Consider the following 25772-nt stretch of genomic DNA (forward strand, 5'->3'; position numbering starts at 1 on the left):
CATATAAAATGGCAATATGGTTGACACAGTAATGAATTGATAAATTGCTGCAGTGGCCAACTGTAAAGTAAAACCAATGGTATCTACTTCGTTGTTATGTCATAGTAATGAACATATCCAAAAATTGCTAAAGACATTACGAGGGGTGTGCAATAAGTAATGCCCCTGACTCACTTCCAGTTGTCTGATCTAGCTGAAATTTTGCATGTGCAATGATTTCTATCTCTACGGGTTATGTGGACAAATTACAGCTCTGAACTAATTGTGGTTTCTGTTTTACAGGTGTTTGAACTGAGTCAGGGGTGAAATGGAGCCTGTTGAATGTCGACCGGTTTTTGTATTTGAAAGGACGCACACCACAGGAGACTTTTGATGAAATGAAAGAAACTTGTAGTGATAATGCCCCATCATATGACCTTGTAAAACGCTTGCATTGTGAATTCAAACATGGCTGGAAGTCTGTGGAAACAGCTCCCAGACCTGCTCGCCCCCTTTCTGCCATTGATGAGGCATCTGTCCGTCAATTTGAGGCTGCCATTTTGGAAGATCGACACATTACTATTTGCCAAATAGCCCAAGATGTCAAGATTAGTACAGAGTCTGTGGAAACTATCATTCATGACCATATGCATGAGGTGTCTGCCAGATGGATTCCCAGATTGCTCACACCATTCCAGAAGTGAGAACACGTCGAGTGCTCGAGGATGAATTTGGAGATGTGCCAAGAAGATGAGTCAAAGTTTTTCAAAAGACTGATTACACAGGATGAAACCTGGGTCCATCACTATGATCCAGAGACCAAAGCCCAGTCAATGCAGTAGAAGTACTTGAACTCACCACCTCCAAAGAAGGCAAGGGTGCAGCCCTCCGCTGGCAAGGTCATGCTCACAGTCTGGGACCAGGACGGAGTAGTGATGACAGATTTCCTGGCAAAAGGTACAACAATTACAGGATCCTATTATGCTTCACTTTTGAGCAAATTAAGGGAAGCTATCAAAATCAAGAGGCGGGTTAAGATCAGCAAAGGTACCCTCCTCCTGCAGGACAATGCTCCGGTCTACAACTCGCATGTCGCCAGATCAGAAGCACAGGCGTGTGGTTATGAAATCCTACCCCATCCTCCCTACTCTCCTGACCTTGCACCCTCTGACTTTCACCTCTTCCCAGCCATGAAGCATTGCCTACTATACATAGGGCCCCGTATGTTGCATGAGAGGTCACGTTTCTAAGAGGCCATTGTTTTTATTATGGAAAACTATGTAAGCTCAAGCCGCATACAATGTTGAAAATTTCAAAGGGAAGTAACTCAAAAGTATTTTACATTAACTCTTGAAATAATGAATAATAAACTTTTATTTAAAGATTTTTATATTATTTCATTCTTAAAATACATGTTTTTATCCATATAAAATGTTTTTCACCGCTTCTATTCATGTTAATTTACAGAACAAAAGTACAATAGAGTAACCTCCCTTGATTTTTTTTCAAAGACGTAAGCGATCTTTATGCTTACAACCATTTTTGCGATCTCTACTTGTTGAATTTTTTCTACCCATTTTAAATATTGTAAAAAAATATATATTATCTTTTTTAAAATATTGTTTAAATTTTGTTATAATTTGCTTAACAAAATGGTGAACAAATGCGTTGCATTTGGCTGCAAAACTGGTTATAAAAACCACGAAAATCTATCAACTTTCCATTTTCCACATGGCAAACCCAACCTGTTTGAAAAATGGACAAAATTTGTAAATCGTGCTGATTGGATTGCAACAAAAAATTTAGTATAAAACATTTTGAGGAAAAATTTATTTTAAAAGGGAAAAGAAATAAGTTAAATTTGTTCTTACATCCAATACCAACAATTCATTCACCGTTAGTGAATATTAAGCCATCTCTTCTACCTACATCAAACACAATGAGAAAAGCCCCAAAGGATCGAAATTACCAAGATGATGAACTATCAAATTTTCTTTCAGCAGATATTATGAGTTTTGAAGATTTGGAAGAAACAAAGTGTTGTCCCACTGGTTTCAGTTTAAAAAAAAATGAAAAATATGTATGGATTTTCCGGATAGATTTTGAGACAAATTTTCCATTACTGAAAGAGTGCATTCGGATTAACAACAATTTACACGTTCAACTTCAGTATTATGGAAATCCAATACCATTACCACATTGGTTTGTGAAGGGTCACAATGCAAAACTTACATGGTATAGCATGTTGGAAAATTTCCCCTCTTATATGCAAAACATTGTAGCAGAACCTCCAAATTCCATTCTAAAAGAAATGTACAAATTTCAACATTTTAAACCTATGTGTCGCCCTTCATTTTCTGTTGAACTAATCAGATTCTCTTTATTATTGCGCTATAATCTCCTCAAGCATATAAACTACTGGTTGAGCAATTACCATTTCCTTCATTTTCTTCATTAGAAAAAATACAAAAGGTGATGTAGAATCTGTAACTGCTGCAAAATCTCTCTTGGGAAAAGGTAAACTTTCTCAGGATTGTATCTTGATGCTGGATAAAATGTACTTTCAAAAGGGAACTCGGTTTCATGGTGGGAAGTATGTTGGTGCTGATGAAACTGGCAACTTATATAAAGGTATCATGATATTTATGATTTCAGGGTTGAGGGAGACAGTGCCAACTGTAGTTAAAGTCTGTCCTGAAGTGACTGTTACTGGTGACTGGCTCTCTCAGGAGATAATTGCATGCATTGTACAGCTTTTAAATGCAGGATTTAATATAAGGGCTGTAGTTGCAGACAACCATTCTGCAAATGTAAATGCCTTTAAAATTTTATTAAACAAATTTGAAGGAGATAAAAAACATTTTATTACTTATCCAGATTCTCCAAACAATTTTTTTTTCTTTTTTGATACTGTTCATTTGTTGAAGAATATTCGAAACAGTTTACTAAACAAAAGCAAGTTTGTGTTTCCTTCTTTCAATTTCAATATTTTGGACCTTCATTTGTGTTCTCAGTCAGGAGTTTTATCTTGGTCTGATATACATAAAATATATGACAAGGACAAGGTTTTGGATGCTACATTATAAAAAGCACCAAAACTAATTTTCAAGGCATTACATCCCAGTGACAATAAGCAAAGTGTCAATTTGGCTATTGCTGTATTCCACGAGACAACAATTGCTGCTTGTAAAAGCTACTTGCCAGAACGGACCAACATTACAAATTTGTTAAATTGATATGGTGCTGGTGGACTATAGCCAATTCTAATCAAAGATTTACCTCTAATTTTTTAAATGATGCTGTTACCGCAAGTGATGAGAAAACATTTTCTAACTGGGTTGAGTCTTGGTCAAAAATTTCTGACTTTTGCTTCACTGCACAGACTAGCAAAGCATTTGTCACAACTTTGAGAGCATAAGCAATGCTTGTGAAAGAACTGCTGAATGATGGGTATGAATATATTCTCACTTGTACATTTCAAAGTGATCTCCTTGAAAAGCGATTTTTCACAGTATCGTCAAATGAGCGGAGGGAAAGTTTTAGTAGGGCTTCGTGAGATTTATAGCAGTGAAAAGATTTTAATCTGTAGATTCCTTTTAAAAGAAAATATTAACATTTGGCAGGAAAACCTCAATCCATTGTCAAAGAATTAAAATTATAATAATCTTCTGGATATTTTATCCAAACATGAGTCAGAAATAAATGAACTATGTTTATCACCTGACAGCAAAGAAGTAGCATATTCAATTGCTGGTTATGTTTCAAAAAAAACTTTTGAAGCGCTTTAACTGTGATATTTGTTCTACTTTTATGGTTGGCAATGATACGGAGATCACTGCGAATCATTATCTTAATTTATTATCTCAAGGAGGTTTGACAATTCCATCTACTCAGATTGCTGAATTTATTTGTTCTTGCTTTGCAATTTGGGATTTTTCTTCTCAATTCATTGAAAAACATGGTTAGTCTACAACTAGAAAGTCTGCAGAAATAATTTTAAAAACTTATTCGCCAAAGTATATATTTACATGTGAGAAACACATTGAAAAATACATAAATTTTCAAACAAAAATTGTTATAAATATATTCTATAACAACAAGCAAAAACTTTTTTCAGATGAAATTAGAAAAGATTCATTAAAAATTTTCAAAAAAGCGGCAACAATCAAAATAAAAGTGAAATTTAGTGTTGAACATTTACCTTTATTTACAATTTTTATTGAATTTCTTGTGCTTTGTAAAGGTACTTTAAAATTCCTCTTGTAAGAAAGATAGCAGTTAATGATTTGATAATTTTGTAACAGAGTGAAAAACAATTTACTTCCTTTACAATCTTTATATTCATGTGCTTTGTAAATATTTTGATATTCTTAAAAAAAAGATATTCTAATAAAATCTTTAAAAAAACAAATAACCTGTTGTAGTCAAAGCAAAATTTTTTTTTCATATTTATAAACAACAACATTATTGGAAATGTCAGGGAGATAACTCAAAATGAATTTGTTTTGTTGTGTATCATAAAGAAATAAAAGGGGAAAATACATCTAATTAATGGAAACATTTTACTTTGGATAGAATAACAGTAAAATATGTAAGTAGAATTGGACAGGATAACAGTAAAATATGTAAGTAGAATTGGACAGGATAACAGTAAAATATGTAAGTAGAATTGGACAGGATAACAGTAAAATATGTAAGTAGAATTCATTTAAGCATTATTTCAAATATTAAAACCTGAAATAATTATTTAATTATCTAAGCATTAACATCTGAAATAATGTTTGAATAGAAAACAATTTCTGAGTTACCTGCCTTTGTTTTTAGTTTCAATGGCCGCTTAGAAAATTGCCTCTCAATGTGACATACAGCCATATTATTATAGTAGGCCATGCATGAAGTAGTTTTTGAAAGGAAATCGTTTCCCAGATGATGCAGCCTTGATTTCTGAAGTCACGTCGTGGTTGGAGGACCAACCTGGGATGTTCTACAAAAACGGTCTCCAGAACTGCATCAAACGATGGGAGAAATGCATAACTTTGGGTGGTTCCTATGTAGAGAAAGACTAATAACTGTGCCAAGTTTTGTTACTCTACTGCTATGGAAAGTGGGTCAGGGGCATTACTTATTGCACGCCCCTCGTAAGATAGAAATTTAGAAAATTGATTCTTAATGAAAATAGTTTTCAAAGACAATTTATCGAAAATTGAGCTTTGCTAAAAAAAGAAACTGGAGAGTTTGAATCATAACAAGGGAGGTAATTATTTTCTGAAAACTTTGAAAATCTTAGACCAATTTAGCAACACTATTTTTGCTTCAAAACTGTCTTCAAAAACTTTTCATTACTAATTAATTTTATATCTTTATCATTTTTTGTAATTTTTGCATATGTTCATTACTATGACATAGCAAATAGATACCATTGGTTTTACTTAAAATTCAGTATTTCGAATTTCAATATTATAATGGAGAAGCGCCATATTTTCTTTAGTATGTGCACTATGTGAATAACTTTCTTTTTGAATGCCTGATCAAACAGAAGTTAAAAAAAAATCCATCCCATGACCACCCAAAAGAGTCATTGGGAGTAACTTGCCTTGAATCAGAAAATTCAATTATTTGAAAATTTCAAGATAGCAAAATTGGAAATAAAACTACTTGTAAAGATAGTGCAATTTTCATCAAACTTGTATTTTAGTTTTATTTATTTAGGAAATTTGGTAGTAAATATTACATCAATATAGGTTTATGCCTCCCCTAATGTATTAAGCATGAGTTAACTGACTTCAAATCAATAAGTAAATCAATTTTATATATAGTATATATATATTGAAGGGCTAAAAAAAAAAATGTTGACCCTAATCTAACCCTTTGCTGTTTTAGTGTCATATTGCGTTTTACATGAGTTTCAAATCATTAACTGCTTCAGCTATTTCCAGTCTGTTCTATAAATTGCAATCAGAAACATGTGTCAATATGGGTCCTCATTATGGGTCCTGTTGTATAAGCAATAGTTATACATATGCAATTTATTTGAGATTTCACTTGTATATAATTTTCTAAAAAAAAACAATTTTCTTTTAATTTTTTATTTCAGAGGTTAAATTTATGCACACGGGATTAAAATCTGTAAGTATTTTTATTACCTTTTTTTTATTTTTTTTATTTTTTTTTAACTATCGCAAAAAAAATTTATGAATACCATCCAGCATTGCCTGGTCGTAAAATATGCTTAAATATGATATTTTAATTTATGCAGATTTTGTTTTTATTATTATAGAGCTAATTCTCTATTGCTTATTGTACCCAATATATAATATTGATTTCAAGTTTTAAAAAGAAATATGACTTGGGTGCCATCAGCTGGAATCAAAACCAAAACATTTCACTATCAGATAAGAACTGTATTTAAACACTTAGATATTAGTTACAACATTCAATCCGATGATTCTTTATGGTAAAATGGTGCAGGCATCTTATCTAGATTTAAATGTGATGTCTATACAAAACAGTTGCACACATAAACCCATATATATATATATATATATATATATATATATATAGGGGAGGGTGGGGAGAGTTTGCCACAAAATCTAACTTTTTTTTAATAATTTTTTCACTAGTGTTGAGGTGATTGGTTGAATCAAATTGAAAATTTGCTCATATAAACAGCACACATTTTTTCATGATATGGAATAAGTTTTATTCATATAAATATGTAAAAAAAAAATTGAGAACAAAATTCCAGACATATCATGTATGGGGAGAGTTGGCCAGAGGAGATTTTGCCACTTTAGTGGGGACACTTTCCCACAGATGGGGAGAGTTGGTCACATTAAAAGAAATGAGACATTTTAGAACTCAATAACAAAGTACAACAAATGAGCACATTTACTAGTGTTTACATCATTTCTGCATCATAATAACATCTGATAATATTCTGAAATATGCACTGGGCTCAGCGATATAGTGATCTTCATATGATCAGTACTACGCATGAATAATGAAATATAAACAGACACACATGCATGTATACATGTACACACACACATGCACACTAGTTAGAAATCTGTGCCCCAGATGTGTTTTAATTAGCAAATGTTCAGATTTTCCAATGACTCTTCAAGAAGAAAGTGTTCTTGGTGTGTCCTGTTTTCCAAAGAGTTTGGTTCGAGTCAACTTGGCTAAGTGGCACTCTATTAGTATCTTCAACCTGAAGCTTGATGAACTTTCCTTGGACTTTTCCGGTCCTTTTTAGACAAAACAATCTCAATTATATCCTCCGTGTCCATGTCCTTAATGACTTCACCAACATACAAAGTCGTTGACTTTTTGCCTTCATGCTCACACAGCACAAAATCTCCAGATTTCACACTGTCTATGTTGCCCAAAATCAGTTCCCGATCTTCATCTTTGTTACTTTCACTTTCGTAGTCATTGGACTTGTCATCAACCAAAGTGTCAATGTTCATATCGTTGTCATCCTCCTTGATGGGAACAGTTTAGCTAGTTGGCTTGGTCGTCACTTTCTTTTGTGTTTTGGCTTTTCGTTACTTTTGACTGAAACTTTTTAGCCAGTTTATCAAGATATTTTGGCAAGTGGCAGTCACTTTCCTGCTGTTTGTCCTTGGTGGAGCTTTGGGAAATCCTCTGAACTGAGCTGGGGAAACAAGAGGGTGGCGTTACTTCTTTGCCAGAGTCACAGCTTTTTCAAGTTGATGTAGTTCAGATAGATGTTGGTGCTGCTCCTAACAAATTGATGTTCACTCCAGATGGGGAAGGTTGTGGAGAATGAGGTGATTACATTGTTGTAGGTGGGGGATGGTCTGGGGCAGTTGAGACACCTTATTGGGAGGAGGAAGAGAAAGAGAGAGTTTCTGCTGAAATAGAACAATTGGTGACATCAGATGGGGCAAAGAAATAGTCAGGAAAGATGTGCCTGTCCAGATGCTTTGAAGCTGATGCTGATGTTTGCTGGGGTTACCCCTAGAATTCAAGCATAGTTGATCAGCTCAGCCATGTTGTAGATGGTGATGGTCTTTCCAGGGTTGCTTACCATCCATGAAGTGGCCCTGTCATTGGAGAAAGGTTTCACTAGCCTATAGACAGTGCGATCCAGAGGCTGCGTTTTGTTGCTAGTATGAAGGGACGAGTGATGATGTGCATATGGTTTTCTTTTGCATATATCAATGTTTGCAATGACAGGTGACTTTTATGATAATCCAGCACCAAGTGACAAGGTTTTTCTTAGAAGGCTGCACATGTTTTACAAAATGCTCAATTACCAACAAGAACTTCTCTTATGTCATCCACCCATTGTCTGTGACAAAGCCTTAGCTTCGCTCAGGAGTATTGTTCATCATATGCTGCTGAGACTTCTTTCTGAGAAATATGAACGTGAGCGGCAAGGCAACACCTGTTGCTGACACTATTCCGCAGACAGTAACAAGCTCCCACCTTTCTTTTCTAGCCATTTGACCAACCTGCTTTACCCTTTGGTAGCAATAACTTTGGGCAACTTCTGCACAGTTATGAAGCCTGTCTCATCCAGATTGAAAATTTGTCATTCTTTGACATTCAGACTCTTGTATTTCTAACAAGTCAAAAAACTGATTGATGTTGTATTTGTTGAAGGCTGTTGCATGGGTAAGAGAAGTGGCCTTAGGTTTCCGAATTGAAAGTTGAGGGTGTTGTTTGAGAAATCTAATAAGCTATTATTTTCCAGCCTGTTTGCATGCCTCCCATGAAGCAGGAACTTTTTTATCATTAACCACAGCCATTTCATATGATAATTTTTTTGCTGCCCTCGTTGTCATACATTGTCGTACGTTGTCATACATTGGCAGAACATTTTTGTAGATAGTCTGCCAATTCTTTCTCCTCTGCACTAGAAAAGATGCTTTTGAATAGATTGTTGCTTTCTCTCATGAGGGCAGTCTTTCAATGGAGAGTTATTCTGGGAACTCCTGTATCTTTTGATACGGCTTATGCAGATTCTCCATTCAGAACTCTGGTCACTGCTGCCCATAAGACATCCTCTGCAATCAGCCCATTGTCTGTTTTCCAAGGTATTGGTGAGGCATTGTGGATTCTCCAAAGATGATCTGCAAACATAACAAAATATGATTATTTTCTTCTTTCCCGTCATCTATACATGTTGTATTCTGTGGAAAGAAAATCTTTATAAGTAAAGAAAAAGCTAGATGCGTTTTGAACAGCCTGTATAGTAAAACAGACAGATAGCTTTGAGAAATTTAAGCAACAAAGTAATTTATGTTAAGAGATGCTTGAGCTAAGAGGTGTTTGAGTTAATGATTACACTGTATAGACACCCTAATACAAAGGAATGCATAAAAAACTATCACAAATTCATTCAGAACCCAGTAATGTGTAGATATAAAACAATTGTGAGCAATGCAGAAAGGTGATCACCTGTGAGGAAAGTTGGCCAACCTGTGACCAACTTTCTCCACAAGGATTCTCTCTGGGGTTCATCCTGGGCCCAACTCTCTTCCTGATCCACATCAATGATATCCCAAATCACATCCTAAGATAATTTGTAGACATTTATGCTGATGACACTACCATCTATGGCAACACTTCAAAGGCCATAAACGACCAAGTACTCTCTGATTCTCTCTCCTCTGATCTTGAGCACGTGGTAGAATGGGGAAAGAAGTGGCTGATTAATTTTAATACATCTAAAACCAAGCTTCTATCTTTAGATTATTAACACTCTGATCCCCGTTTGACATCAATTGAAATGAATGGCTCTCACCTTGAGGAGGCTCTGTGTTTTGACAAGCTTCTAGGTCTGACCTTTATTCCTGATCTGAGATGAAATATGTACATTAAATCCATTGCCAAAACTGCTGGAAAAATGGTTGGATCATTCTACTGTTTCAATAGATATCTCACTGCTGATGCAATTCTCTACCTGTATAAGGTCAAGTACGTCCAAGGATGGAGTACTGTTGCCACATCTGGGCAAGAGCTGCTAGAAGCACTTATCCTTCCTTGACAGAGTTCAAAATAGACTTTGTAGCCTATTCTCTTCCCTGCAACCTTTTTCCTACAGAAGAGACACTGCGAGCCTGTCTCCCCTTTATCATTATTTTCACGGCAAGTGCTCGTCTGAGCTCTAATCTATGGTCCACCCCTTGCCTAACTTTCATGAAAAACATTTGTCTAGCTGAAACCACTCAATAATTTCCCCAACTCTTTATCTGTGTTTAAACCTAAACATAGATTCCATGAACAAAGTTTCTTAGAACTGAATGCCTGTAGAACTTTGTTCCATTTCCTTGCTTTCCAGCTGACTACAATATTGTCTTCAAGTTCAATGTGAACAAGTTCTTGATGAGCCGTCCCCTAAAGTAATCCAATTTACCAAATTTCCACTACTAATGATAACTATGATATTTTCCCATTGACTAGTGTACACTCGTTAATCCTTATCCTCGAGTGGCCTCTAGGCTTTGATAAGTGATGACTTTGTAAAAAACATAAGTTGGTTATTGAAGATAATAATCTACATTCAAATGAAGGTAAAATATATTATAATCATATCCTGTTTTTTTCTTAATATCCTAATAAAGATAATTAACAATTGAAATTTGTTTACATCTTGCAATTTACTTGTATACAGCTTACCCTCACTCTATTTTTCTTCTGAGTGTGTGTGTGTGTTTTGTACAAAACCGCAGACACTGTTATTCATAATTTATATATTTAATAATTTAAATCTTATGAAATTGTATATTTTATCTGAAAATGGTTTTCCATTGAGTTTTTCATTTTTTCTCCCCATGCAGCGGTTGGAAGAAACAATAACTAAATTTTCACCAACTTTAGGAAGAGATGCTTTGTATACAAAATCTGTAAGTAAAACTTATATCTTTATTTGTGCATAGCTTAAATATTTTACTTATGATGGATTTCTTATATGTCTGAACGATTTCTATTCTACTGATTAAATGTCCTTTTTTTCCCCCTTCTTTGATCGTTTTCTTGAAAAATCTAAAGTTGTTCGCAGACACAAGCAAATCTCTCTTATTAGTATAGTTCCCCCCTCCTCCGAGAAGACAAATTTTTTTAAGAAAGAAATGTAATCATTTATTCAGATCTGAAGCTAAATAGAGCTTAGGTGTTTGAACAATGTTTGATCATTGTAATTTCCGATACCCACCTTAGCAGCAGCCAAATAGTGTAATGGTTAGAAGCATTGATTGTCGTTTAGGCATTGGAGTTTCAATCCTGGCTTGAGGTAGTTGTTAGTTTAACTGCACTGAAGAGCTGTGATACAGCGAAACAGTCACTATGATGACACATATATTAGTCTTTCACAGACAGACTTTTTGCTATATGACAGCCTATCAGTGCAGTCAGACCATCTTAATCTAAGAATCAAATCTTCAACCATCTTATTATTAAACAAGTCTTACCTCTAAGCCACAAGACAGGCTCTGGTAAACGATATCTGTAATTTGTTTCTATACACATTGACCACCATTTTTACTACAGTGCTTTATTTTTTTATTATATTATTTATTTACAAAGCAAAGACCTTATCTATCTCTCTTTGTCTCTCTCTCTCTCTCTCTCTCTCTCTGTGTGTATATATATATATATATATATATATATATATATATATATATATATATATATAAAACAGAAAAAAGAATTCTTTTGGACCCTAGATGTCTTTCGCCATCCTCATCAAAGGCAAACGATGGCATTTTGGATCTTTTTTAAAAAAGAAAATATGGGGGAAAAAATTAAAATTAATGATAAAATGAGAACAACTTATTTGCAATTATAATAAAATATATGTACAGGGAAAGGATAAAATGGATTAACGTATGTGTGTGTTCATATATAATGAATATTATTTAAAAAAAAAAAAAAAAAACTATCACAAATAGGGAATGATAATTCACATATAAATATACGTTTAAGTTTTACTTTGGGTTATTTTCAATATGACACCTGCATTTTCTTCTTTCAAAAAGGACGGTTGCCTCACACTAAACTATGCAATCTATATAATTATAAAACTCAAATGACCTTGTAGAGTGGGGGTGTTTTGCAACTATTCTTTATTACAACTATCCTGTTGCTATTTTCTTACAACTAAACAACTTTAACCTGTTGACAAACATAAGAACAATTGTAGTAAAGCCAAGACTACTACAACTACTACTCTCTATCTGTCCCTTTTCCTTCCTTCCTTTTTTATTTTTTGTTTACATTTCTAGATACAAAATAGTTGTGTGAGAACGGTGAATTTGTTGACGCATTTACTAATCTGTTTCAATATTAGTTTTTTATTTTATTAGGTTTTATTTTTCATTCTTATATTTCTCATCGGTAGGTTCATGTGCGTTTTTGCTGCTAAATAACTTTCGGCAGTGTTTGATTCCTAGAAAATCATGTCTAATTTTCGATTTTGGAGTGATTATTCAGAAAAATAAGTAACTTTACACGAATAGGGAGGATTTTTTTTTTTTCATGTTTGAGTGATCTGTCCGTGATTTTTCATTTTAATATACTTTCATAGAAATGTTTCTGTTATCTCAAAAAAAAACTATTTTCTTTACGTCACAAGTGTCATGCTCATACATGAATTCCATAGCTAATATAACATACTGACCCAACGGGTCACGGGTAGTCTAGTATTATATGTAAATTCCAATGTCAGAGTGATGCTGTCTATGTCGGGTGAACCAGCATTCATTTTGAAACAAGAATTAGACAACATGTTCCTTCAGGTTTTCAAAATAAAAATAAAATTCTCCTTAACCCCTCCCATAATAATTTAGATTCCGCAATTGGAAATCATTTATTGGATAACCCAGAATGTGGGCAGGCATATAAGGACTTTTTTTTTTAAGGCCGATCGAGCAGTCATTTGAAAACTCTCGAATCCGTCTCCATTGCACACATCAAACCCTCTCTCTGCAGGCAGAAACGGTTTGTGAATACTCTAGACCTTTTTGGTGAATTGTAGAGAGATATTTTAGATATGATTCCCCACCCCCTTTTCTTTTTTTTTTACCCGTATATTTATATGCGGATTATCATTCCCCATTCATGATAGTTTTTTTTTTAATAATATTCATTTTACATATATATACTAGCATGGGTACCCGGTGTTGCCTGGATTGACATGAAGTTCCGTTTGAAACATGCCTGCTATACTAATCATTTTCATCATGGGTAACATGGATACTCCCACAACAATTTCAAAAATAAAAGAACGGATGAAAACATGTAAATCTAACCCCCCCCCCCCCAAAAAAAAAGAAGTATCTGATACCCTCTCCGCCATATATTTCGGCAGAAGGGATCACTGTCCTAAGAAAACTCACGATTTTGTGAACCTAAAAAAATAATGTTTATAAACATTAATGCGTGCGTTTATTTTTTATTTTGGTAAATGTGTAGTTTAGTGGCGTAAATTATTTGCCAGATAAAAAAATATAAAAACTATTTTTGTATAAAACACATTGTTAGACCCAAAGGCTGAAATAAAACCAGAAAAAAATTTCATTTTTATTATTTTTTTATTTATATTTATTATTCGAGGCCGCTATATTGCTTTTAAAATTTGGCCTTTCTAAGGTTTGTCAGATTGGCCTTTTTAAGCTCTTATATGAACTATGTTTTTGACCGCCATGTTTTTTTTTTTTTTTTGTAATGAAAGAGCGTAAAAAAGGCCAAATTTGACATTAAAAAAGTCAAATTTAAAAAAGGCCAAATTTTAAACGTGTAAGGCGTGCACATTTAGTCTAATAAAAAATGATAAAAAAAACATATAAATGAATTTTTTTTTGCTTGTTTTATTTCAGTGTTTGGGTTTAATAATGTTTTATATAAAAATAGTTTTTATAATTTTTTTTGTCTGTCAAATAATTTATGCCGCTAAACTACACATTTACCTTTATTTTTTGTAAGGGCACTTTTTTTACTGGCTTCTTTTTTGTAATGAAAGGAAATTTTGTATTTACTTTGGGGGGAGGGGGGTCGATTTGCTTTTTATTTGGCGTTTTATGCTTCTAATGTAATCCCCTCCCCTCCCCCCCATTGAATTTGTCATGTGAAAGTAGAGAATGGTCTCATAAAAAATAATTAAATTTATCGTTATTTTATGTTTCCAATGTAATTCTCCCTCCCCGCCAGAAAAACAAATTGTATTTTGCCCTCCCCCTCAATCGCCAAACATGAAAAAATGCTAGAGGTGACATGTCTTGTTGAATGCTTGGTGGTCAAAAAGTGGGTGCTCATTTTACGTTAAATTTATATAGAAAAGTGATCCCCCATGTTATTTTATTATTTTTCTTTCAAAATTTCTTCTCTCATAATATTTATAAAGGCTGTTTAAATGTATTAAACTGAAAAAAAAGTAGATCTCCATTTTTTAGGGGTTAAACGCCGTTGGTTCACATCGTATAAAGTTACCTTTTTAATTAGAAAATTAAGTTTGTGATCGATGAAATTAACGCGAAAAAAGAAAAAAAAGTGTAAATTGTGGAATTTAGAGGTATAGATCTTAATTTTTTTTTAGGTATTGAACAACACTGGATTACATGGTAAAAATTTATCGATTTCTGTATTGCCGTTTAAATAATAAAATAAAACAAACAAATGAAATCTTTTCAGTTTTTTTCGTAAGTGTTTTTTTTGTTTGAATATTTAAAATAAAAGCCAAACATTTTTCTGTCTACATGGAATTATTTTTCCAGCTAGAAACTTAATGAAATTACCAAATGATATTTAGTGAGTATTTGTTTGTTTTAATGCATAACAGCTAGGGGCAAATAACTCTTTAAAAAAAGGTCGTTGTTGGAAATATTAATTCCAAAATAAATTAAATTAAATATATTATCAATATAATTGTTGTTTAAAATTTTTTAAATAGAATACTTAAAATAATTCTATCGCTAAAAACATTAGCTAAGATAAGGCTATTTAGTAAAATCGATTTTTCTTAATGTCATATGCAAATAAGGTCATCTCTTAATTGTATATTTTTGACAACTATCATACTATATATAAAAATAAATGAAAGATTAAAGTAAGACACGTTTTGTATATATTAATCAAATTGTGAACAAACAGACAGGAATACGAATTTATATATATATATATATATATATATATATATATATATATATATATACACACACATGCGTTAATCCATTTTATTTTATCCTTTCCCTGTACATATATTTTATTTTAATTGTAAATAAGTCGTTCTCATTTTATCATTAATCTTAATTTATTCCCCTTATTTACTTTTTTAAAAAAGATAAAAAATTCCAATGTTTGCCCCTGATGAGGATGGCGAAAGACGTCTAGGGTCCAAAAGATTTCTTCTGTCATTTGTAAATTCTGTACCACAAATAAATTCTTTTAATAAATATAAGTAAGGTAGGTAAGTCACACATGAGCACAGTCAAGCCACAATGTACACTAACCCTAAGTCTCAGTGACTACACTTTTATCTTCGTCTAATGATAGACCCTTCAAAACGTAATCAGACACTCACTGGTCACTGGAATTACTGCTCTGATGCTCTGAGTGCACAAAACACATACAACCCTAAGTCCAGGTGGCAATACCTTTAACACGCTGACCGTTCTTTGTCAATTGTCATGGTTGAGTTCTTTTCTTGCAGGTGCCCTAGCATTGCTGGCAAGCTGATTCCCTCTGTTGTAGCTTGGCGTTGGGTTCAGAGTTTTGATTCAGATTTGAAATCAACTGTGTTATCTTCCAAAGTCAAAGCAATCAATAAAAACTTCTAAGATCATCTATATGTATAAAAGGCAAAATGTGTGTGTCTGTATGTCTTGCAAGAACTTTTGACAGACACGACCGAACTTGACCAAACCGGTATCGTTTTAAACCTTGAACCTTCGGACGACAAATGTCGAAAAATTGGCCCGAAACATGAATTCCTTCACCCTAAACTCAGCTGTTTTGTACAAGGAGGGGTTCGATTTTTGCGTCGCCATTTTACCAAGTCAATTGACTATGGTTAATTCTGACGTTCGTCACTTCCAGTTGCACCATGGAGACATCGACTAAGACCTCACGGTTTTTCTTTTTTTTCTGGCTTCGCGTTACGGGTTCGAGCTTGTTTTTTTTTTTTTTTTAACACCTCTGCCTACGGTTGTTTTCATTCCTCCCACCTTGCTACTACCACTTTTTTTTATACACCCTCACACTCCTTCCATAATTCCTTACTACATCACCTACACACACCCGGGCACTCCTATGTTTGTTCAACCCCCTTCCGGGGCTCCTTACTACACCACCTAAACACCCAGGCACCCCCGCTAGTCTCTCTCTCGCTCTCGCTCTCTCTCTCTATATATATATATATATAGAGGGTAAAATGTGTGTGTTCGTATGACTCGCAAAAACTTTTGACAGAAGCAACGGATCCTCACAAGATCAGTAACATTTTGAAGCTTGACCCTTCAGATAACAAATATCGAAAAACTGGCCAAAAACATTAATTCCTTCACCCTAAACTGGCCAGTTGTGTACAAGGAGGAGTTGTGCTTTTTTCCCCAACATTTTAGCAAGTCATCGTCACCGTTGGATTGACTTCTCTTAATTTCAGTGCTCTTGACTTCTGGTTGCGCGATGGAAACATCGGCAAAGATGTCAGGGTTTTTTTTTTTCCCCCTCTTTCATGTTACAGGTTCGAGCCTGCCTTCCTACCACTTTTTTCCCCCCCTACCAATTTTTTTTTTTTTTTTCGAAGTTCCTTACTACACTACCTAAACACCTGGGCAACGCCGGGCACCCTGCTAGTATTTTTATGAGAATAATTATTGCAGAAAATAATTTCAATTACAGTTTGTGTAAAGAAAAGTTAAATTCTGGTTTTCTCTGTGTTAAAGAAAAGCAAACTGTTTTGGATGCAGGCTTGTTGGCTTAAAACAAACTTCTCTTAGCTTTCTCATGCTTGGGGATTTCAAACTAACTTTCAGACTTTCTGAATTGAGTAAGTCGGAGAAACAAGGGAAGATGGAGCAGAGATATGCACCCCTAGCTGATCGAGCCAAAAAGACTGTATTATCTGCTAAAATAATTGGTTTTATAAATTTTCCCCTCTTCTCTTTTACCTCCTTTTTCTTCTGAACCGCTTTTTCTTTTTATTTTCCCTCTGAAATCCATATCTCTCTTTAATTCTATTTCCATTCTCTCTCTCCTTCTTGAGGTCTTTCTATCTCTTAACAGTAATTTGATCATCTACCTTTTGGGTAGTCTTTCACTTGATATGCACCTATGATTCTTTTGCTATCGAAATGACAACAACTTTGGTTTTTAAATTCTTTTCGACATATTCAACAGATGGCTATTTTTCGTCTATATCATCAGTTTGCATTTTGATAAGATTCATTTTTTTCATGATACACAAAATACGAGGACATCTGGATTTTTAAATCATGTGTTAAACACGCATGACCACTGACTGACCAAATACCACCAACGGGGTGAATAAATATTGCCTGGTATATGATATGGGGTTACATATATCTTGAGTTGGAAGCCATGTTTAGTTTCAGAACAGTTTCCGATGTTTAGTTGTTCTATACAAGTCCTAGAGGTGACTGGTTCTCAGTAGACAGTTCTTTTGTTCAGGTTCCTGACTTTATAATTTTTGTAGCCATAGAGCAAAAGATTCTTCCCGTGTTGACACAAAGAAAACATATACAAGGTTGCTAAAGAAAAAGGTGTAATTTTTATGGAGTAATTCTGCTTTCTGATTGGTTGGTAGCAGAACGTGAATTTGATTTGTCAGTTCCTAGCAGCATCGTTTATAAATAGAATCTTCCAACTGTGAGGGACCATATCCCCATTATTAATCAAAAATATTGCAACAATATATATAAAGTATAAGTTTTTTTATTTATACAAACATTATTGGCTACATATGTGCATACATATTTTAGCTATGATTTCTTTCGAAATCAAATGTCATCAGGCCTAGTTTCAAATGTAAATGTATGATTTTTTTTTTTAAATTTTAGGAGAGAAAGGAAGAGGAGAAATCGTCTACTATTCTTGCAAAGTATTCATTTATTCATGTACATAATGCTGTCTTATTCATTTCATCATCTAGCTATATAATATGTCTCATCATTATATGAAATTCTTTATACAAATTTATTATACTAGGGTTGTTCCAAAAGTAAACCTTTTTTTTTTTCTTTTTCTTTTTTTAATTCAAAAAGTAGAAGGTGAGAGTGTTACTATTAAACTTTTGTAATCCAGAATTTATTTTTCTACATAGATACCACAATTCTCAATGCATTTTTGCCAGGAATTATTAAAATTGTTCAAAACCAGTTAGATTAATCTATACCTGACGATGAATCCAGAACGATTGGAACGTACTCTTGGCTTATGATATATATGGAAATTACATCAACCAGTTCCTGCCAGAAATGAAGACCGTTTTCGAAAGTTGGAAAGGATCAAAAACAGAATTAAGACAAAAAACGTCTATTTTATTTATTGAAATATGCTTAAGAGAAAAAAATGCTGCCTAAATAAATGTATATATATATATATATATATATATATATGTGAAGTGCCTTAAATAAGTTTCCAGGTTGACTGTCTATCCAGTGTGAACTCAGTTCATGTCCTTTTGATTTCCTCCTTGCTCCTTATTTCCTGAATGACCAGATCTCAGCGCTCTTTGGTTGTAGCCATAGACCATTTTTGAATGTTGGTCATTCCCAGTCCAGATTTCCCTGTCTGAGTGAGCTCATTGACTTCTTTGAAGGCTAGGTTTTCTTTCACTTCATTTATAGCATCTCTGACTTTCCATTTCCTTTCTGTTTTAAGAGAGGGTTGTACTATCTTTACAACAGTGTTGTTGGAATTGTCCAACATCATCTGGAATCTGACTTTTCCTGCTTTGAACTCGTCTGCAATAGACTTGAGTGGTAATTTTAGTTTGGACTGTATGCTATATAGAGCAACATTTGATAATCCTGGAGGCAAACCTAGCCATTTCCTTGTATATCTTTTGATTTTCGCTTCGATTGCCTCAAGCGTACTCATAGTTACTTCATATATGAGAAGAGGCCATAAAAGAATTGGGATGAGCATGTGTTGAAGACACCATACCTTGTATTTACCTTGAAGTGGATAGCGCCCGATCGTCTGTAGACTCTCATCGATGGTTTTTATTGTCACTTTAACCTGGTTGGAGTCATTCAAGGTGTTATCGTACCATCTTCCCAGGCTTTTTATTGGTTCTTCTGAGACTGTAGGAATTTTCTGACCACCCACTAAAAAAAAGATATCTTCATGCACTTTTCCTTTTCTAAGAGAGAGGCTTCTGGACTTCTTTGGCTTGAAAGTCATTCTGGACCAAACCATCATTTTATCTATAATGCTGAGTAACTTGCGGGTGTCGGCTTCTTTTGATGTGAGGATCGTGGTATCGTCCATGTAAGCCTTTAATGGTGACATTTCGCATTCTTTGCCTAATTTAGTAAAGGTTTCATCGTTTCCTGCTGCTTTGAGAATTACTTGCATCGCTAAAACAAAAAGTATAGGCTATACTGTACATCCCATTGCAATTCCCACCTCAAGTCTCATCCAGTTTGTTGTGTAGTCATTTGAGGTAAACCACATGTGAAACCCATCGAAATACGTTGCAATCATCTTGCGTATTCCCTCTGGGATGTGGTGCATTTGAAGGGACAGTTGAATCATTTGATGAGGCATTGATCCATATGCATTAGTTAAATCGAGCCAAATAACGTCCAAGTCAGTTTTTTTTATTTTCGCTCTTTGGATAGCCTTCCATATCATGCTCCCATGTTCCAGACAACCAGCTATTCCATGGATACAACCTTTTTGCACAGAAATATTGATATATTTGTTTGATAGTAGGAATTTTGTTATTATTGAAGCCATTACTGCAAAAAATATTTTTCCCTCTACGTTAAGAAGTGAGATTGGCTGAAATTGATTTATAGCTTCTACATTTTGCTCCTTAGGTATGTACACACCGTCTGCTTTCATCCACTGGTTACTGACATGACGGTTTTTCCATGCCAACTTCAAGTTAATATATAGCGATTTAAGTACTTTTGGGCATCTTTTGTAAAGTAAGAAGGGGATGCCATTCGGGCCTGGTGCAGATTTATTTCTAGCTTTGAAGACAATGCGTTTAACCTCTTCATACGTCATTATGTTCATATTGAACTTTTTTTGGGGAATTTCTGGCCATATTAATTTGCTATTTTTTTTTCCAGTGGGATGTGCCGGTTGTGGTCTGAGTATGTGTGTCTTAGATAGGTTTCTAAGACATGTTCCGTTTTTAATACTCCTGATTTTGGTTGTTCAAATAGATTTCGGGCATATTTATATGGTCCTTGAATGAACCGATCGCGCTCTTTTCTCCGCTTCAGTCATTTTTTCCTGGTGTGTTCCGCCTTGCTAAGAGCGCTATTTCTATCTTTGAGATCTTTCCAGATATTTAATAAACCCACTTTTTCAAAAGGATTTGAAATGCAGAGTTGTCGTTTCAGATGTCTTATTCCTAAGATCTGCCATCTCCTGCTGTCGTCTGTTTTTCTTGACGGGTGGTTTAGTTGATTTCACTTTCTCACCATATAATGCAATGTAAATGCGGTATATAACATTACCGCACTCTTCTAATCGTTGATCATACTTCTTTCTATCCAGTTCTTTTATGTAATGCATTGCTTATTGTATGATCAAGCATACACCATTCTTCTGAATTGTCCGCCGGTGGAAATTTGATTTAATTCTAAAAAGTTAAAGATTTTGTTCAGTGTAAAGCATTAATGAAAACTTAGTCTACAAAGTTAAAACGTTTTTTATATCCATATCCTCAATTGGATTCTCACACACATTTTACTAGAGCAATTTTTTGGTACTTGCACAGTTTAATCAAGACATTAAAAAATGAAAATATCAAAAAAAGGTTGTATTGTATGGAATGAAATTCTCTGAAAAAAAAGTTCACTTAATTTCATCAAGTAGTTTTTTTTTGTTTTTTGTTTTTTACAGCGAAAAAACAGTTTGTTATGATACCGAGCAAAAGGTTTGATTTTTAGGAAGAAAAGCTATTATTAAAGATGTGGAGGGAGTGTCGGCGCTTTAAATTGAGTTATCTCCCTGTGGCATGTTCAAAAAATTCAAAAATTGTTGACTTCAATGTGCTCTCATAAAAACGTGTTTTTCCACTAAAAAAAAAAAAAAAAAAAAAAAAACTGCTCGATCAAATTAAGTAAAAAAAAATTTTTGGAGATCTTCAATTTAAAATGGATATGTACAATGTAATCTTTTTTCGATATTTTCATTTTTTAATGTCTTTATTAAACTGTACAAGTATCTTTTTCTTGCATTCAAGTATTTTTATCCAACTTTGATTCAAAAGTCTTTGTCCAAGGACGGATATTCCAGCCTTTTAAAGACCTGTTTATTTGTTTTTTTAAATACAGTATAAATATGTCATAGATTATTCTGTTTTCATTTCTATTTTCAGAGTAAAATCAATCGTTTACCAGCATACTTATCAATTCAGTTTGTTAGATTTTGCTATAAGGAAAGTGTGTCAATAAATGCTAAAATTCTAAAGGTAAGTTTGACTAACAAGCTTGAATTTTGAATTTTTCTTTTTAAAAAAAGCTTCTTGTTCAAAATTCCTGAAATATTAAAAACAAAAATAAAGAAAAATCTGTATGATTTACGTACCTGTGGTAAAATTAAAATGTCATATTCTAAAAATTACCTAAATTGAGAGAGTAGTTTTATTTTTAAATAAGTAATTCAAATTTTATGAACATTCAAGAAGTGACTGCCTCGCCTGCCATTTTGAAAACAAAATCTCAACAAAAGAAGATAAGTGAATAATTCATATTTATGTTGTAATGCCTACAAATTTCCATTAATTGCTTAAAAATGATTTTCTTTATAAAAAAAATAAAACTGCTTAATTGGGTTACATTTTTTTTATGTCATCACAGGTCTATACATCATACTTATTTTTTATTTTTGTTTTGTGGAGAAATTCTGGACAAGAACCTAACAGAAATAAGAAAATCAAATTTTATGACTTAACAACAAGCAATAGTCTTGCGATGTCATTGTGAAAACAATTTGAAGAAGCAATGGAGATAACTCCAAATAATTCAAACTTTGCAAAATTTTAGAAAGCCATTCTTAACATGTGGAGGAAGATGCATTTAAAAAAAAAAACCCTCAAATTTGCTTAAAAATGATTTCCTTTATAAAAATAAAACTACTTGGTCAGTTTACATGATTTTTGGTGTACAATATTTTCTTTCCATCATAGTTACGCGCATCATACAGGTTTTTCTTTATTTTTTTGTATTTTCATAGAATGGAGAGAGTTCTGGACAAGCAACAAAAATTCTGTAAATTCTTCAGAACTATCATTTGAAATCATTCCGGTGTACAGTTGATAACTTAGCTTAGAATATGGAAGAAAATTAATGTTACTTAAAACCTTAATTTTCAGCGGCGGGGGGTCCCCAACTCTATGCTTAATATTAAAATTATTAGTGAATTTTTTTTTTTTTAAATATGCTAATTTAATTACTTGCTAGTTTCATCAGCTTGCTATTGCTTTGAAAATTTTGAAATCTTTTAAATGATAAGCATTTAATAAACTTTGTAAACATGAAACAAAAATGTTCATATTTATTCATAGGGATAGATAAAAACATTCCTGTAATTTTTATATAAATTTATTATCCATAAAGGAAAAGAAGTAATAACTTTTTCTATCTCTCTCTCTCTCTCTCTCTCTCTCTCATGCCACCCCCAATAATATTTCTGTAAATTGTTGGATAATTTACATATACACCTTTGACCTCATGTTTTTTGCGTTTTCTAGTCAAACAAAATTACATCTGGCTTGAAATGGTTAGATATATTATGATTTTGTTGGGAAATCTTTGTAAAATATATTTTTCTTGTTTGAAAAAAAAAATGGATGCAAAAATTCCTCGTCTTTTTAAAAAAATTAAGTTTTTACTTTTTGTTTTTTTCTTTGGCAGGATGTAAAATTTCCACTTAATTTAGATGTATATGATTTGTGTACAGAAGAATTACAAAAGAAGCTTGTGCCAATGAGAGATAAATTCAAGGCCATGGAAGATCGTCAGTTGGAAGAACAGGGCAAAGTAAGTTTTTACTTTTATTTTTCAAATTTTTTCCTTATCCCCTCCCCTCCTTGCAATCAAAGTTTTTGATGGATCTCTATTAGCATCTCTCCTATTTTTGATCTCGTTTCATTAGGATGTTACTCATGGATCCATTTCCGGTTTGCTTATTTAGGAATCTACCTTTTTCTAGGGATTAAGATTAACCTCAAAGAGATTAATGTGCCATTAAAAAAAATGTTTTGTTATTTTCTCTCTCTCTCTCTCTCTCTCTCCCCACACACACACACACACACACACACACAAAAAAAAACAAAAAAAAACAAAGCAAAAATTAAAAAAGCATGAGATCTTTATAAGTTCATCCCCAGCCATATTATTCGATCTGGTTCTTCTAAAAATCAAAATTTTTTATTTTCCTCCAAAATAGATTCTCAAAGACAGTGGCTGTGAATCAATCATATTAGGAAGAAAAAAAATTACCATCATCGAAGAGTAATGTTTTCTAAGAGGAATGTTCCCACTCCCACTGAAAATTTCCTTCTAAAAGTAATGTCTTCTAAGAATATAAAATAATTATTCTACCTATAGAATTCTATCTTAAAACTTTGTTCAACATAACTCATAGGTTATATGCCATAAAATTTGTATGGAATAAAGATAATTTATTTTTTAATCATTACAGGCAAAATACGATGCAGAATATGCTAAGAGTCTTGAAGGAAGAAAAATGAAAGTTGAAGAATTTTCTTTTCCTGAAGGTGAGTTTCTTTAATACTAAGTAAACATTATTAAATTATTTTTCTCTGCTTCTCAAATGTTGAATTAGTAAAGAAGTGCAAGACACAAATTTTCCTCCCCTCGATTGATCAGTTTAGTTATGTTATAGTTTTTTTTTTTTTTGCTTTTGTGGTCTCTTCTTGGTATTACGAGGTTTCAGGACAAGAATTCATCTGGTTTGGTAGAGTATTTAGTTAAATGCTGTTATTTGAGATCACTAGAAGGTACATCATTCCTTGTATGAGTTTGGCGGCGGTAGGCGTGTGGAGCTGTGTCGACGCTGCCTAGACACACCAGGACCTTTTTTTTGGGGAGGGGGGGTTCTTCCACCCCTTTTATAAAGGACTAGAGCTGGCCGGTGTTGATAGGTGCAGCAGAAAGCATCCCTGAAGACGGCTGGTGTCAATAGATCTCACAAACAACGTCCCTCCTGGCTTTATTTTCTTTAAATTTGAATACACTTTTTTAATTTAATGTAATCATATTTATAGACTGCAGAATTAAATTCTGTAATAACATGACATTTAACAAATCTTTTTCATTGGAAACATAATTGAAAATAATTTTTTTAAAAATGACAAACGTTGCTTTATATCTTGAAAAGTTATAAAAAAGAATTATAGCATTAAATAATGATTTCAAACTCATTTAAATAAGTTGCATTTTTGTTCTAGTAAAAATTGTGGACAGTTAAAATTTAACCTAATGTGTATTTTGAATATATCTGCATTTGCTATTGTCCAGAGCGGGTAAAATTAAATGGAACTTTAACTTAGGTCTAACTTTAAAAAAAAATTGGTTCTTGTCTAGAATTCCCCCTATATTAAAAAGCAAAAGTAAAGAAAAATCTCTCTGATATATGCATGTGAAATGAAACGAAAATATCCCGTAAATTGATCAAGTAGTTTATTTTTATAAAGAAAATAATTTTTAAGAGGTTAATGGAAATTCATAGGCATTGACATAAATCACACAAATTTGAAATATTGAGCTATCTCCTTTCGTTTTTTTTTTTTTTCCATTTTTTTTTTTTCCATTTTTTTTTTTCTTTTCTTTAATAGATTGTTTTCAAAATGTCAGACACTCTTTTTGTTACTCATAAAATTTGATTTTATTTAAAAATAAAGTTACTTGATCAATTCATATGATTTTTGGAATATACTAGACTACTCGTGACCCGTTGGGTCAGTATGTTATATTAGCTATGGAATTCATGTATGAGCGTGACACTTGTGACGTAAAGAAAATAGGTTTTTTTTGACATAACAGAAACATTTCTATGAAAGTATATTAAAATGAAAAATCACGGACGGATCACTCAAACGTGAAAAAAAAAATCCTCCCTATTCGTGTAAAGTTACTTATTTTTCCGAATAATCATTCAAAAATCGAAAATTAAATATGATTTTCCAACGAATCGAATGCCGACGGAAGTCATTTAGCAGCACCTACCAATGAGAAATATGAGTGAAAAACCCATATTGGAATCCTTCAACCAAGTTATAGAAACTTGAAATCTAAAAAAAAATAATTAATAAAACCTGAAGCAAAAAAATAAAACCTAAATAAATAAAATAAAATAAAACTAATATTGAAACAGATTAGTAAATGTGTCAACAAATTCACCGTTCTCACACAACTATTTTGTATCTAGAAATGTAAATAAAAAAGAAGGAAGGAAGGAAAAGGGGTGGGCTTTACTACAATTGTTCTTATGTTTGTCAACAGGTTAAAGTTGTTTAGATGTAAGAAAATAGCGACAGTATAGTTGTAATAAAGAATAGTTGCAAAACATCCTCACTCTTTCCATGTTAAATAATA

The 25772-nt window shown here is 33.1% G+C and overlaps 1 protein-coding gene across 1 annotated transcript in view; it reads left to right on the forward strand.

The window, feature by feature from the left end:
- The window catches only part of LOC145279812 (ubiquitin carboxyl-terminal hydrolase 14-like), a 69118-nt gene that overhangs the window by 34178 nt on the left and 9168 nt on the right, over positions 1–25772 (forward strand). Inside the window, exons 11-15 of the mRNA XM_080131175.1 lie at positions 6074–6105; positions 10791–10856; positions 21530–21622; positions 23067–23192; positions 23857–23932. Of these exons, the coding sequence (XP_079987301.1) occupies positions 6074–6105; positions 10791–10856; positions 21530–21622; positions 23067–23192; positions 23857–23932 (393 nt within the window). The remainder of the gene's footprint in view (positions 1–6073; positions 6106–10790; positions 10857–21529; positions 21623–23066; positions 23193–23856; positions 23933–25772) is intronic.

The sequence above is a fragment of the Euprymna scolopes genome, chromosome 7, assembly GCF_053919585.1.
Source record: "Euprymna scolopes isolate OS-2025 chromosome 7, ASM5391958v1, whole genome shotgun sequence".
NCBI lineage: Eukaryota > Metazoa > Mollusca > Cephalopoda > Sepiida > Sepiolidae > Euprymna > Euprymna scolopes.